General features: G+C 66.2%; 1 protein-coding gene across 2 annotated transcripts in view; it reads right to left on the minus strand.

Moving 5' to 3' along the window:
- The window catches only part of LOC119106881 (unconventional myosin-XVIIIa), a gene marked incomplete at its 5' end in the record, with an annotated part of 45,016 nt that extends 29,281 nt beyond the window's left edge, over positions 1 to 15,735 (minus strand). For both annotated transcript variants that reach the window (XM_037230215.1, XM_037230214.1), the window contains 2 exon segments: positions 1,186 to 1,314; positions 15,523 to 15,735. In XM_037230215.1, the coding sequence (XP_037086110.1) occupies positions 1,186 to 1,314; positions 15,523 to 15,735 (342 nt within the window).
- Positions 15,736 to 15,895: the final 160 nt, after the last annotated feature.

The following is a 15,895-nucleotide window of genomic DNA, read 5'->3' on the forward strand; positions in this document are numbered from 1 at the left end:
AGTAGACATCACTACATTTCTACTGCACATTCTCAGACTTTGGAAGTGTACGAGCGCACTTCAGAGAGTAAATCTACCCCAAAGCATACACTACCGGCGTGCAACCCCTACCCCCATCAATCTCTGACCCAGACATGCGCCATCCCGGTGACCGCGACGGCCCCCGCTGCCCGGAGGAGCCGTCGCCCGCGGCGGCGGCACGCGCCGTGCCGACGCGGCCCGGGTCAACGACAGCTCCATCAGCGGCGGCCATCGCACGGCGGCTGGGACCGCTAACGAGCCGGCGGCCGGCCAGATGGCGCCGGCGGCGCGCCGTGGGAGCGCCGCTCGGCCGCCGGCGGCCGCGGCCCGAGAGAGGGACGGCGTCGACCGACCGACGGCCGCGACGGCCCCGATCGGCGCGCTGCGCGGGACCGGGGAGCCCAAACACGGCGACACGACGGCAGAGCGTGATCCGGCGGCGCGCCGACCGCGCGTCGACCCCCATCTCGCACGGGACACTGGACCAGTGGACGGTAGATGTGGCGACGGACAGTCCCGGAGGTCCTGTCGGCCGTATCTGACACGCGAAGCGCGCCCGAGACGGATAGGCGAGTACGCGGAACACCGCTGTCGCTTGTCCATCTACAGGTGCAGCGAGTGCAGCCGTCACGCCGCGTGCTTGCGGTGACCTAGACACAGTTCACAGCAGCTATCACAGAACCCATCCCACCTGCAGCAGCACGACGGAAAGCGCGCCGCTCTATGAGCGGCGTGCCAGAAAAAAAACATTTCGCCGTACGCAGAATTCACTGATGGATTACTGGGCCGTCATAGTGCCAGCTAAAGTCGATGACAATCTGCATGGAATCCAGGCACAGCTGCAGCACAGCTGACCACGAACGGCGCACTAATCACTCGACTGAGCGCAGTCAGAACACTTCAGCAACTGTGACATCTACGCTATCAATTATCGCAATCCCTGACAAACGACGGACATTGCCCGTCCGACACCGCAAGCAGTGACCCTCGTGACCACAAAAGCTGCCGCCGGCCGGCCGGAGCACCACCGGCCAGCCTTATCGCGTCCACCCTTTGTGACCATCGCTTCCCGATACAGCTGCGGCCGCGCAGCCGGCCGCGCCTCGCCGCCGCATTCCCGCCGCGTATTTCCGCCGACGCGGCACGCCGACCACGCGACATTACCTTGAGCCGGGCGAACTGCCTGCGCGCCAGCAGGCCGCGGCAGCACGCCTGCAGGCGCACCACCTTGTCCTGGAGCCGCTCGTCGCGCTGCTCCTCCAGCCGCGTCAGCGCCCCCGAGCGGAAGAAGATCTGTCGGCAGGGCGGACGCGGCGTCACACACCGGGCCGGCCTGCGGCGTGCGTCGGTCACACAGCCGGAGCGGAAGGAGATCAGGCGGAAACGGGACGGGCTGGGTCGCACGCTCGGGACGGATGGCGGGCGCACGGCGCACAGGTCACGCGCGCACCGGAAGGAAAGAGGCAGAGAGCGGGTCGGCGGCGCGGTCACACGCAGGAGGGAAGCGCCGCCGAAGCGGGTCGGCGCTGCTCACACGGGAATGACCGGGCACGCGACACGACTGAGCACGGGTCCCAGGCTAGCCGCGACTGAACGCGCGCGCGCGCGCGCGCAAACGCCACGGCACAGACACACACAACGGCAGTAAAAAACACTATCACCCCTCATCTCACCCATCTGTATGTAATCACATCGTACTCGACATCGTACACGTCGTATTCTGCAGCGCACTCGGCCCAGACGTCACGCTGCACTTAAATCAAACGACATGACCGGATTCTTTCCCAGAGATTTAGTTGAGATCTGACATCTTACCTTGCATACGCTGTTAAAAACTCCGACCTCAGCTTATCCGCACATCAATTCAAGTTCACCACACATACTTGCCGTAGCATTTTAACGCGTCACAGATCGTCCTGACACGATCGCCCATGTCAGCCTCTCCTCTCGTCGGAGACTAGCCGCTGACCGTCACAGCAGATAGACGCGGTTTTTGGCAAGTGATGCTGTTCTGAGAACGCGTGCTGCCACACGTGCCCTTACGACCGGCGCCCTATGCATTGATCCACCACGACACTCGTGAAACGGTCGCTAGTTGGTCGGGGAGGAGTCTAACCGAGTGTCGCTGAGAGCACAAGCTTGGGCCGGGAGACATTCGCTGACGTCACTGGTTCGACGTCGCGCCTGCAGCCTCGTGGCACACCGTGCCACCCACACGTTACGAGCTGGCGGCTCGAGCTTCGAGAGCAGCTAAACGATGAAAGGTACTTTGCGCTCTAGGCTGTAGCGAAAGGACAGTCCGACAGCCAAGCAGGCTACCACAGGTGACCAGTGACGTGGTCATCGGTCACTGAGTTGGAAAAAACAGTGATGCTGTGGTAATAATCAATTTGGGTCATCGTCTAGCTCAGATTATTCGGCGCTTTGATCAGTTAAAAATGCTCGCCAAGGTCCCCGATTTACGGCACATTAGAGCGGGACATTATCTTCGAATATCTTGTAATGACTAAAAATTATTCTTACGTAAGCAAAACCATACGTGATTGACATTTCGCCATTAATTAAAGCCGGCTGATGTCACACAACGCTTCATTAGACATGATCAGTTGGCCACAACTTCCAGCGACTTTAAGCATAAGCCGTGGGTGACCTTCGAGAGGCAGCATTAGGGACACGCAGCGCCAAAGAACTCATTCCCTTTCCACAGCAACCACACAAAAGGACTATCAACGGCCGCCAGCGCACGAACAAGCGGGCGCACGGAAAATGCCGAGACACGAGAAGGAAAGCCGTGACGCGGTGTCAGCATACCGCCACGAACAGTCTCCAGACGCAGCGCGGGCCGCCTCGGCAGCCCGTGACAAGGTCTGGCCAGCTGTCGCGGCGGGCCCACGGCCGCCGCCAGCCGGTCTCCCACGGAACCCAACCGAGTGTGTCGCGTGCGAGGCCCGGCTCCGGCCGCCGGCGGGCGCGCGCACACACACCCGGTCGCCGCGGCCCGGGCACACAGTGGGGCTCAGCGCCTCCGAGCGCCGCTCCACCCTCCACGGCTGGAGGGTCAGGCGCAGCCGCCGACCGCCGACCACGGACAGACAACCTCGGACGCCGGCCGGGGCCGCTTGCCGCGGCCCTGGCCGGACAGCGTGCACATTCAGATCACCGACGAACGGCGGGCAAAGGACAAGCGCTGCCCCACCCCGGCCGACATCCCACACCCGATGGGGGTCGTCCCCAGCGCGGCCGCAGCACAAGGACAGCAGTCCCGGACATTCGCACCATCCAACAGTTCTCCCACGGGAGTGCGTGGGACTTCCCGTCCGCCCCGACACCACCCACTGCGGGAGGGCTGCCGATGACGCGGCGGTCAATGGAGCGTGAAAAGACTACTCACTGCCGCTGACCACCCTTCGCCGACGGCGAGCGAGGAGTGCGCGGTCAGAGAAGCGCACCGCTCCGCGCCACACGCACGCGTCACGGCGCAGACCGACGCGGGGGCGACGGCCGGCCGGCCGGGACAGTCACTGAAGAGCGGGCCCGTAGCGGGGACGGTCGCGCGCCGGCCGGCCGGACGCCATCCATCAGCGGCGCCGGCCCGGCGACCTCTCCGCCGACGCACCGCCAAACAGGAAGGGCTGATGACTGCCGGGCCGACCTCCTGCCCAGGCCCGGTCCACTGACCCGGGCGGAGCCTCCCACGCCGCCCCGCCGCCGCCGCCGGCGACTGCGGAGGCCCGGCACGGCGGCTCATCACGCCAACAGATACGTCCGTGCTCTACGCCGCTTGCAGAGGTCCCCGGCCCGTTAAGTGTGACCCGCTGCGCAGTGCAACAGCAATGATCGGGCGGACACGCCAGGCTGGTGGTGATCATCCCTGACATGACCGCTACTCAGACAGCACGGGCAGGCGCGGCGCTGCAGCTCACGGCCAGCCCGCCGGCAGCAGTGTGTGTCTGTGCGTGGGGTCACACACGGCAGGACGGCCGCTGACAACTCTGCGCGACCATCACGGAACTCGGCCGCACTCCTTCACTCGTCGTGAAGCCTCGATCCACAGCCAGGCGATCCGAGTCCCCGGGAGCCCGTCCCCGCCGCTCGATCTGCACCCGCAGAAGACATACCACCTCCCGGCAAGAAGAGCCGGCCGGGAGCAGGGCCGCCAGCGGCGTCCCCCGGCGGACGATGACGCGGCCCGACCGGCGCTAAACCCGGGCTGACCCGGGCCACCGGCCCGCGGCGGCGGGCGGGCCAGGGGCGGCCCGGCGGGTGAGCGACGGCGCCGTCGATCACCCACCCGCGCATTCCCGGGCCGGTCGCAACAATGGTCCGCCACCGGTCAGGAACGCCCGGCGGCCCGCGGTCCGCCCGCAGAGTGGGTCATCTATTCACGGCCGCCGTACACGCCAGTCATCCCGACACCGGTGACCCCGCCGCGAGCCTCAATGGCTCTGCAGCACGCGGGCGGCACGTGTCCGCCCTGCACACGCAGTCACGCGGCTGCAGGAGCTCGTGTCACATGCCTGGCCGCCGTGTGACGGGACCCCCCTCCCATCGGGCCGTGTTCCTGGCGAGGCGGGCACGGTGTCCCGCCGGGGGCCCGTCGAGTCCGAGGGCCCCCGTGCCGGGCGAACTGGGCCAGCGGCGGCCGGGCGGTCCGCTAACGGTGCGCGGGGCGCGGGATGCGGCGGCGCTGCTGACCCGAGCTGACCGCGGGTCCACGCCGCCGCACGATCCGTGTCAAACACATGCGGCGCCCGACCCGGCGCGGCCCAGTCGCCGCCAACCGCTGCACGATGGCGCCAGGCGGCCGCCGGCGCCGGCGTGACGGCGGCGGCCGCGGCAGAGGACCGCGCTCTCGCGATGCGCCGTCCGCGCGCTGTGGGAGCCCGCAGAGGCCATACCGGATGCAGGATCGTCCGAACGGAAGCCCCGCTGTCGGCGCGATCGAGCTTCATTGTCTCTCGAGCCCGCGATATGCCGATGTGACACGCTGGGACCATCTCCGTCTTGTCTCTCGAGCCCGCGATATGCCGATGTGACATGCTGGGACCATCTCTGTCTTACAAGTCTGAGCGGGACGTCATCCACAGCACGCGACGGCGCGGCGGTGACCTCCGCACTTCTTCCTATGGATCGGAAATGTTTTTATCGACGGCCCAAGGCTAGTGGATTTCGACGCGTAAAAACGGCGAAGCAGAGACCGCGACCACAGGCAAGATAAAGTAAGGTTCCTTGGGTCACTGGCCTACAAACGTCCGAGACACGCGCGGAACATCAGGGTAACGCTTTGAATCAAGCACCGTGTAATTGATAATCAATGTTCATTGGTTCCAACCAAATATGTCGATTTGGAAACGCCCCAAGATCTCACAGCTGCCCATCGGGAGCATTAAAAGTGGCGAGATTACAACGTATAAAACCAAACGCGCTCACACTTCGAAACGCCACCTCATGTCAGGACTTGTGGTAACAATCACAGAAATTCGATCACCACCCGAGACATCGTTCCCCGGCCAACCGACCCGCCTCTCCTGCCTGTCGGTTCGCCCACTGCCCTTCCATACCAGACGCGCCTCAAACATCTGAGGCCATGACTGCGGCCGCACGTCCTGCAGCGCCGAGCCCCGGCGCGGCGGGAGCGCGCGGCACGCGGCCGTGTCATCACGACACGGGCCGTGGCGCTGACCGGGCCGTGATCGCCGGGATCGGGCCGCGGCCGGTAGCGGTACAAACTGGCCGGGCCGGTCAACAGCGGCGCGGTCACCGTCCGGCCGGCCGCGAGGCACCGGCGCCGCCGTTCATCGGCATGCCGGCGGCGAGCCTGCACGCCGCCGCGACAGGCACGCGCGCGCCATGGGCCGCCAGAGCACGCGTCGCCGCGGCCGGCCGTGCGTCCGGAGCCGTCAGGGTTCTCACAGCTCCCAGCGGCGGGAGCTATCGTGAGCAGGTCACGGCTGTGTGCCTTACCTGTGATGAGAGTCGACACGAGTAAAGCCAATATTGCTGTGTCCGGATAGGCCAGAGGAGGCAGATTCTTTGCAAGTGGAACATAACCCGTCTGACATCAGGCCACCAGCGGAGTGCCACCTGAGGGGCATCGCTCCTACCAACCTCGCAGCAATGCAACACCAGACTGCGTCCCGGTACCGACCACACACCGCTGGGACGCCTCTGGCAGTGGCTGATTGGACGGACAGCTGTCGACGGCAGACGAGGAAGTGGACACATCCGGCGCCTATCCCGTCCGGCGGGCCGGGCGGACCTCCGTCCCGCGACGGGCCGCCTGCCGCCCGTGCACTCGCCTGCAGCAGCCCGTCTCTCCCGCGGGAGCCGGCCGCCGGGTACACAGCCGGTCCGCGGCCGGGGGGCAACGGAGGGCGGCGCGAGCGGGCCGGACACGCGCCACCGCCGCGGCGCCGTGAGCTCGGCCGCCGACGCGGGGCAACCGTCCTCTCTGACCGGAATGGTCGCCACCCTGCCGTAGACGCGGCCAGAGAGCGGCCGCACGAGGCACGGACAGCTTCGCACCTCAGGGAGAGTCGTCAGGCCGACTGTGCGGGCTCTCGGCCCAGTCTGTAATCGCACGGCCGAGCTGGCGGGAAAGCGTAACGCCCGCCGTCCTGATCAAGGGTCGGTAGTGTGGCCGTCGGCGTTTTCCTCCTTCCTGATGAACCGCCGGCTACCAGGTGACACCCAGCACGTGTTCTTCCCCACCGACGCCGCGACAAAGGTCCTCCCGCAACGACAGCGCTGCGACCACCTCAAGCGCTTATGGATGGAGCGACGGCACCGAGCTGCCGCCGGTCGGAGGAAGCCTCAGTGGGCCAGGCTGTGATGCACACCCGCCCATCACACGTGGAGTGCGCCGACGCAGTCGTCTTGCAGACAGCGCGCTGACCGCCCGCACAACCGACGCGGCTGTAATCTCCGGTTCGTTATGCCCGGATAAATGCCGACCCACGCGGATCTAGCTTTGCCCGAATCCTGGCGATGACAGTGAATATCTAAGCCTGCCAGTTAAATCGATGTAAAAAAAGAAGTGATTTAAGCAGCCCCCAGATGAACAAGTAAACCGTTATTTTAGCATGATAAATGGGCCGATAACAGACCTTGACATTCTGACGGCTAAATCGCGGCATTTGAACCCGGCTGATGGAAGATGGCACGCCGCAGGCTTACCTCCGCGACTAAGCCGAGCCGATCAGTATTCAGGACACATCAACGAACCGGAACGATCATCATTACGTTGGAGCGCGTGGGCGTCCGCGAGCGGGGCTTCGACTCGCCGTCGCGACCGCGGCCGCCGCCCCGCCTCAATCGGCACCACCGCAGGGTCAGGCCGGGTCAGCCCGGGTTACGGCAACAAAGGCCGCGCGCGGCGGGGTCAGTCTCGGCCGGCGAGCGGGCCCGAGAGCAGCCCTGATAGCCAGCTCTCCTCGCCGGCCGCCAGGCTGCGGACCAGCCGGCGCCGACTCACCGGAGCGGCAGCACCGGCCCGTGGGACGCGAGGACAAAGCCGCGAAACGCCGGGCCGGCAGTCAGCCGTGCCCCGGCGTCATTAGACACTCCGGAGCGGGGCGGAGGAGCCGCGGGACGGCCGACGGCACGCAGCGCTCCAATCACTCCACCCGGCGCCGCCGACAAAAACTGGCAATCCTCGCACAAAGCGCCGACTCGAAGCGTGAACGCATAAAGCCGGCATCGCGTCGGCGGGTGTCGGGTAACGGGCCGAAGCACGCGGCTCGGCGGCCGGCACGCCTCTCGCGACCGGCGGCCGGCGCGTGCTGGACGCGCCGGCCGGGTGGTCCACACCGCCGCCGCCGCCGCCGCCGCCGACGGAGATGACACACTTGACAGGGGAGCGCGCGTCACGGGCCACCGGCGCCGCAGATCTGGGACGGCGTCCGGCGCCGCCGTCCCATCCCCGAGGGTCGTCACCCGCCGGGCGGCACCGGACGGAGCGGTGGCGACAGAAGACCGTACGGCGTCACATCCCCGCGGTAGCAAACGTGTAAGCGGTCCACACGGGAATTTGCTCACATGTCTAGCCGGCTGGAATCGCTCACCGATAGTCTATTTACAAATGTCGTAGACGTCCGAGCGTGCTCGCGTTTCGACTCCAAACAAGGTGGGCGATGAATTCCAGCCAACCCACCACGTCTGTGGGCAAGCCGTTCGATACCGCCCATTGCTTATCACCAACACCATCGCGTGAATCGCAGCGAAGCTCTGCCGCTTCCTGAGCAGAAGACAAGCGCTCGTTTTGATCGGGGCAAAGGCGGCGCAGCGCGGACACAATGCACCCGCCGCTGGCCCTCAGTTTAGTTCATGACTTTCCAGACCACTCACGACGCTTGCAAGACAAAAGGATGGCTGCTTTCTAGCTATTACGGAACAAAGGCCACTACAGTTTACCCAACGCCAGCATGGAAACCCATTGTGATAATGACGGACTCTTCAAACAGGTCTGGTTTAAACGCTTGTGCACAAGACGCTAAAATGTACTGATGCTGTACACAAAGGAAGGCATGCTGACCCGAGATACTACCTTCACAACCTTCGCCCGATCGAGACACCACCGATCAAAACACCACCTTCTAGCAAAGAACATGCCGCACGTAAAATTTGATGTGTCCAAGATAACGCGCCAGTATAGCACGAACCGCGTCCAAATGAATGCGAACTATTCACTGAAACAATGGGGGAGCCACTAACCGCTGATATTTATATTTGCTGCAGCCAGCTCACTCCTGCGCTGCACGTAATTTTGCGAAATCAAGGCTACACTTCCAGATTTCAACGGCCTGCAACAGCATCCCACATGAGGTAGCTTGAAAAACGCACTATTGACAATCACTCCAGCTTAAGCATCGAGTCCCTGTAATCCCGGATCGAGGCCAGCCGACGGTCCGTTCCCACCGGCGCCGACTAACCCTTCCCACCGGCCGGCGCCAGGGTTCGGTTCCGGCGCCGTTCGGCTGGCTCCGACCCCCGCGCGCTGCGATCGGCCGGCCGGCGCAGAAGGGAGCGAGCAAATACCGGCCCGCGCCGGACAATGGCGAACCGTCCAGCCGTGGCGCCGTCAACAGTCCTGCCCGCGTCGCATGGCCGCCGTCGGCGACACGAGAACGGGCGACGGCAGCCGAGTACACGAGAGCCCGCGGCACAGAAGGCGCGAGTCGGACTGGAATGACGTCGTCTACGTCGGACCGGGCCTGGTCGCAGGCGACCTTCTGAACCCCGCACCAAGACGGTCCCCACCGCCTGTCAGCGGTGGCCCATTACGGCTGCGCGCTCCCATGTCCTTTAACCCGGATTTGGTCGCGGTTGTCCCTCGGCTCGGGCCGGACACCGGCGCGTCCCGCCGTCTCGCGCTCAGTCGCCAGCGACATCCCGGCGCCGGTCGCTCAGCATGCACTGCGTGGCGGTACGGCCCGCCGAGGCAGTCGCCAGCGACGTCCCGGTGCCGGTCGCTCAACATGCACCGCGTGGCGGCACGGCCCGCGGAGGCAGCCGCCAGCGACGAGAAAACGCCCCCAGGAGCGGAATGTCCCACGGGGCGAGATCCGACGAGTCACGCTGGACGGCGTGAAGCAACAGGATAGTTGCGACGCCAGCCAATTGCCAACGACGCCGCGGCGCTGCACAACCGCAAACAGATGAGAAACCGCGAGAAAGGGCCGAGAAATCGCCTTCACGACGCCATTAGCCGGATCGCGCCCGTCATGTCGTCAGTCCCGGCGCGGCCACGAGCCGCCCAGCCCGTGCGCACGACGGTGCGCCGAGACATGGGAGAGTCGAGACCGGATCGCGCGCCGCCGTCACGCCCGGCGCGGCGAGCGTGACGACGGCCGGCCGGCCGGGATGAAGATCTCGCCGGCGCCATGAGCGCCTGTCACTGCCGAGCCATCTGGCCACTGACGCGGCGTGAACAGAGCCGCTGACGAGCGTCACGCGCGGAAAAAGGAGAGTTACGAGCGCTGAACCGACACCAGGCGGCACGTTCCTCATCTCGCCATACACCAAATCAGCAGATGGAATGCGGCGCCGTGTCGACGCCGCCTTCTGAGACTGAGACCCCACGCCACGACACCAACGATCTCCATCAGCCACATCCATCCATCGACAGCGCCGCGGCCGACGCTGCGGCGTCTCCGTTTACCTGCAGCTCGGTGCGGAACACATCCTCGGTCTGCACCTGGCGGTCGACGCGCTCCACGCGTGGCGGCGGCGGCGGCGGCGGCGGCCGGTACGAGGCGAGCATGTGGCGGGCGCGCGCGCACCGCGCCGCGCCCGCCGCCTCCTCCTCCTCGTCGGTGGGCTCGGAGCGCTCGTCGGCGGCGCCGCGGCGCGTCGACAGCCAGCCGCCGTCCTCGCCGCTCAGCGACAGCGACAGCGCCAGGGCGCGGCGCGGCGGCCGCGGCGAGCCGGCCAGCACGCCGCTGTCCCCGCTGTCGCTGCCGCCCTCGGTCGCCGCCTCGTCGTACTCGCTGAGCAGGTGAAGCCGGTCGACGCTGAACGCCCGCCGGCGCTGGCTGCGCAGGATGGCGCTCACCATCTGCGGGCTCTTGAGTAAGCAGTCGGTGGTGGCCATGGCGAACTGGCGGCGCGTCTCGCCGCAGCGAGAGCGCAGCACCCGACGGCGACTGCTGCCGGCGCGACTGTCCGGCCGCGACTGAGTCGCCGCCGCCGCCCGCCGCCGCCGCACGAGGCGCCGCCCGCCGCGCTCGCCCGCTCCCCCGCGCCGTAACGGGCGCGCGCTGCGCCGTCCGACCCCGGCTCCGGCCTGAGAGGCACGGCCGAGCGCGGACGGGTCACCGGTCTGGGGGCGGCCCCGGACCGGGTCCGCAGCGGCTCCGGCTCCGGCCGATATCGGCCTGATCAGTCGGGTGACGCGCACCCGTGTCCGGCGGCCGCTCCGCCCGGGTATCGCACTGTGCACTGATAACGGAACGATCTCACTCCGGTGCCACCGTGCTCCGGTGGTCTGCTGAGAACCAGCTCGGAAAAACTGCCCAGGCGATACAGGCGTATCGCAGCTAAGTAATGCGTTTGAGTGCCGCACGCGATAGTCATAAGCGTGGCGCCTGCTGGAGCTACCAGACAATTCTTCCCGAGTTCATAACCGGTGAGATAACCCAAACGGTAGATCACATAAACAACCGTCCAAAGAGCAATCAGAAAGATTCATCGCCAATTCGGATCACACAGAACAAGGTCCTTCAAGGGGTCACCCGCCATGAAATCGGCCCCCAAACGCCGCCGTCACTCAGGAGACGTATTCGGGCCAAACGAGAGGTCGAGGCTGACCGACGTGCAGCCATTATTTCCACTACAAGCCAGGTGCAGTGATGGGGAGAATCGGACGAGCCAGGCGGAACACCGGCGGCGCGGAGGCACCGTTGTCCGCCTGAATTATCCGCCAGCCGGCACGTCCACTCACACGGAGACGCACGGGTCGGCGGGCGCCGCCGCCACGCTGCCCATTCTCCGTCTCCGGTCTCCGCCCCACACACCGGTCTCCAGAGGGCCTCCGCACCAATCCCGCCAGCTCTAGCGGTCTCTACAGCACTCCAACCATCTCCGGTGATCTCCACACCACTGCCGCCATCTCCAGCGGGTCTCCATACTATCTTCATCATCATACTATCCACACTATCTCCTCCCCATACCATACAGCCATCTTCAGCAGGGCTCTGCACTACACCAGTCATCTTCAGCGGTCTCTGCACTATTCCAGCGGTCTCCTCACCACTCCCGCCACCTCCCAGGTGACTCGGCGCATGCCATCCGGTCACGTTCGACCGTCTCATCCCTGCCTCGGGGAACTCTGAGGGCCTTTGTACCTTCATACACCACCAATCAGCGCCGCCGCCACAAGCTGTCCGCGCCACAACTAACACCGTTGGACATCCGTTTCCACGTTAAGTGTGCACAGAAACGACATGGGCTTTGCGGACGACCGGCGGCAGACGGCAGACGGCAGACGGCAGACGGCAGACGGCAGACGGTGACCTCGACCCGCGGTGGCGGCAAGGCGTCGCTCTCCGCACGGCCGCCGAAGTCCCGTGCGGCGGGGCCAGCCGGCTTTATCGACCGGAAACAGCCCTATCCGATCGCGTGGCGTTCGAACTTGGACGGCTTTATGACGCGCAAAGGGTGGAGGCCGTGGGAACACTGGCCTCGTCGGGCTCACTTCCCAGGCACGACCCTCCCTGTTCAGACGGAGGCCACCGATACGACCTGACCCCGTCGCATCGGACAGTCTGATAAACAGTTCACGGGTGTCACTAGACCAGCGCGCAACATCACCGTGTCACGCTCACCAGCGTCCACAGTCTGTCCTCCGCTCGCGGTGCATACAGACCTCACCCGACGGCGCGTCACGCGGCGGCGCGCTCGCCGCTTGTAAAAGAGCGTGAGATGACGGCATCGGTCGCGCTCCACCGGCTCCGTCGCGGGCCGTCGGCTCGGCAGCGCGCGCGGCCGGCTCCGACCACCGTCCAACGATGCACGCACACCACCGGGAGGTCCACTCTGGGCGCCTATCGTCAGACAGCCGGCCGGTGCAGGCAGGCCAGAGCGACGCGCTGCCGGGCCGTCTCAGACAAACACTGCAGACAGCGTCGTTCCGCGAGGAACGGCCATTCGATCGCGGTCCGAGTGTGCTCTGGTGCCGATGACTTCTAGGGACTGTCGCGGCAGTGGCCGCAGATGACATCGATCCTCGCCGAGTCATCAGGATTCGGCGGGAAACATCAGCGCGCGGAACCGAAACATCCGTGCGCGACACAACGCGACACATCGGTGCCGCCCGTGAACGAGCCGAAGCTGCGGCGGAGCGCATCCGTCGTCCCCATCCGGCAGCGCTGCTACGCCACCGGGGCGAAATAGCTGCCCTCTCGTCCGACCTGCGCCCTGTCCAGACACCGCCAGCGTCACCTCCGACCGCCGGCGCCACCCCGGCGTCGGCCGGACGGACCGGCGCCGCACACACGGCGACCGCAGGCCGGGGGGAAGCCGAGCCGACCGGCGGCGCGTCGGCGGCGGCTCTGACGCACCGGACGGCGCGGCGCGGCCCCAACGCCGGCCGTGCGCTGGTGCCACCACTCGAGGCTCCGGGATGAATAGGTCGTAAACGGCGGCGGCCGTGACGCGGCCAGACGCGCGCCACTTCCGCCGCTGCTCGTCCACGCGTGAAACGGCAGCCTCGCGAAGGCTTCACACGCGCTTCTCCCGCCCGCATGATTTATGGCGCGCCATTATGACGGCCTGCATCTTCCGTCGAACGCACTCCTCCACGCCCGGCGTCAGGCCGCTAGCCTACCGTGGCCGGCCCTACGCCATCTACACAGAGTCCGCCACTGGCCGCTGCTCGGTAACAAGGGTCGCCGGGAGCCCGAGTCCGTCGCGGCGGCACGATCGCATCGCCCTGCACCGGAAGACCAGCCGCCGACCCGCAGCAGGACGTCGTGCCGCAGAGGGAGCCCGCGCCGACCGTGACCGAGTGCGGCGGCGGCCGCCGACGCGAGGCCCCGACACAGGCCAAACGGCGCGTCTTCTCGCGGGGGGAGGAAATGGATGACCTGCGATGGCTACATCTCCGCGCCGCAGCGGCCGCTCACTGAGCACGATGGTCTCAGGCGAGGGCGGCGCCGGCCGGCCCACCGGGCGCAACCGACCGGCTCCGGGAGCATCCATCAGTATCAGATCACACGGCGCGCGGGCATCCATCCACTGCGGCGCCAGCAGCGGCGACTGATCGGCAGCGAGCACCGCCCGCGGCCCCCGATCGGCGCCCGGTACACGGCCATTACGTCCCAGTAATAACACGCAGGCCGCCGGCAGACGGATGGCCCCGCGAGCCACGGAGTTCTCGTACCTGCGGGCAATAGTCTCATAGCCAGCTGATGGACCCATTTTGAAGGCTTGAGACAATAACACGGCCATTAGATACGGGCTGACGTTGGACTGCGGCTGCAGCATAAGTGTGTGATGATTAACCTTTGCCCTGGAAACCAAGCAATGTTTTAAAAAGCCCAGTTGAACTGACGTACTCAGCTGCTGTGATGGCCAAGCCACGCTATTCACTACTGAGATTCAGTCTGCAATCTTCGAGCCGATTGAGCACAAGATTCCACTGCCAGTGCTCTTAGTTAGTTATTGAGTTTCAAAGGCGCGCCAACTGGTGCCCGTGCTCTAACCAGTGCAGGACGCAATAAGCGCCGGTCCCCGCTCTTTGCAGCACCCTGCACTGCCTGCACCGCCCTCGCAGAAGCCTGTGGTCTGCAGCTGTCAGCAGCTCGAGCCGTTCTCATCCGCACGGCCGCACCAGACCCGCCGCCGTCTGCCCGGCCTTATCCCGGCCATGACAGCCACTCTCGGCGGCGGCGGCGGCGGCGGCGGCGGCGGCGGCGGCGGCGGCGGGCGACAGCTTTATCACGCCGTAATGGGCCGCCGATGCCGCACTAACGGGGCGCGCCGCCCGGTCCTGCGACAGCGGCAGCCCGGGCCGCCCGCTCGGCCGCCATCTGTCCGTCGGCGCCAGCTGACTCTGTGACGTCACGTCAGACCGGCCGCACAAGACGGGACATGGACACCGACCGCGACGCGCGTGCCGGCCGCAGAGACGGTCGGCTCGTGTGGAGAAACGGCCGCAGATCACGCCGGCCGTGACGCGCGCGCGTGACAGCCGGCGTCACTTTCCCGACGAGTGTGTGACTGAGCACAGTGAAGCCACGCTGGTGAGATGCCAACTGCATCACGCTTGTCCAAACGCCGCCTGTCACGATACAGGGACAACAGCGTCCTCCTCCACCAACTCCCGGCGGCGACCGTGATGCCCGCGCACGACGGCTTTACGATGACAGCGATGGCAATGAGCTGACACTGAGTCACCGTATCAAGCCCCCCTTCGGCCAGAACCGACACGGCTTAAGCCCCAGCAAGCGGCGCAGCCTCTTGTTCGGATCACTATCGCCTCTCACGGCGCCCAGCGCGGCACCCGTCAACGCGAGGGGGCGCGATGTAGCCGACCAATACCAGGGCCTAGCGAGGGAGCCGCCTGGACGCTCCATCGGTGTCACACGGGGGAAGGCCGGGGGTCTAACGGGGTGCTGTGACGGGACTGGTCACGACGTTATGGAACGCATTGGCCAGCGCCGCGGGACCCGCTCTTCGCGCCGACAGCGAGAGCCAGCACCTGGACTGCTGCAGCGTTACAGTGGCTCGCTCGCGTGGGGGCCAGCCAACGAAATGTTCCTGCTGACTGGGCAGTGAACACCACGATCGGCCACGCGCAATGGCCTAACCAAAACCCAATGCGCAGGGGGGGGGGGAGGGGGCACTCCTTAGCAGTCACTGACCTGACTCAGGCTGGCCTGGCCTGCCACCATGACTGACCTGAGGCTGACCTGACCTGCCACCATGACTGACCTGAGGCTGACCTGACCTGCCAGTTACTGACCTGACCTGAGGCTGACCTGACGTACCACCGCGACTGACCTGACTGAGGCCGAGCCGGTAGGCGGTGGTGTCCACGTCCAGCTGCAGCATCAGCTGGTCGGCGGCGGCGCGCTCGTCGCCGGCCTCGTCCTGCTCGCCGGCCGCGTCCGGCGCCAGCAGCGCGAACCGCCGTCCGAACTCGGCGAACGGCATGTGCTCCGGGTAGCCCTGCTTGTGCAGCCGCAGCGCGTCCAGCAGCTGGGCGCCGCGCAGCTGCAAACGCAACAGAGGTCAAGGGACAGTCCCGTCGAGAGGGGGGGGGGGGGGAGCGGTCACAGGACGGCAGGGGTGAGCGGTGAGAGTTGGGGGGAGGGGGGGGGGGGGCGGCGATCAGAGCAGCTGGTGACAGCACAGGCCGCGTTGGGTGTCCCTG

The sequence above is a fragment of the Pollicipes pollicipes genome, unplaced genomic scaffold (genome assembly GCF_011947565.3).
Source record: "Pollicipes pollicipes isolate AB1234 unplaced genomic scaffold, Ppol_2.1 Scaffold_6330;HRSCAF=7507_pilon_pilon_pilon, whole genome shotgun sequence".
Lineage (NCBI taxonomy): Eukaryota > Metazoa > Arthropoda > Thecostraca > Pollicipedomorpha > Pollicipedidae > Pollicipes > Pollicipes pollicipes.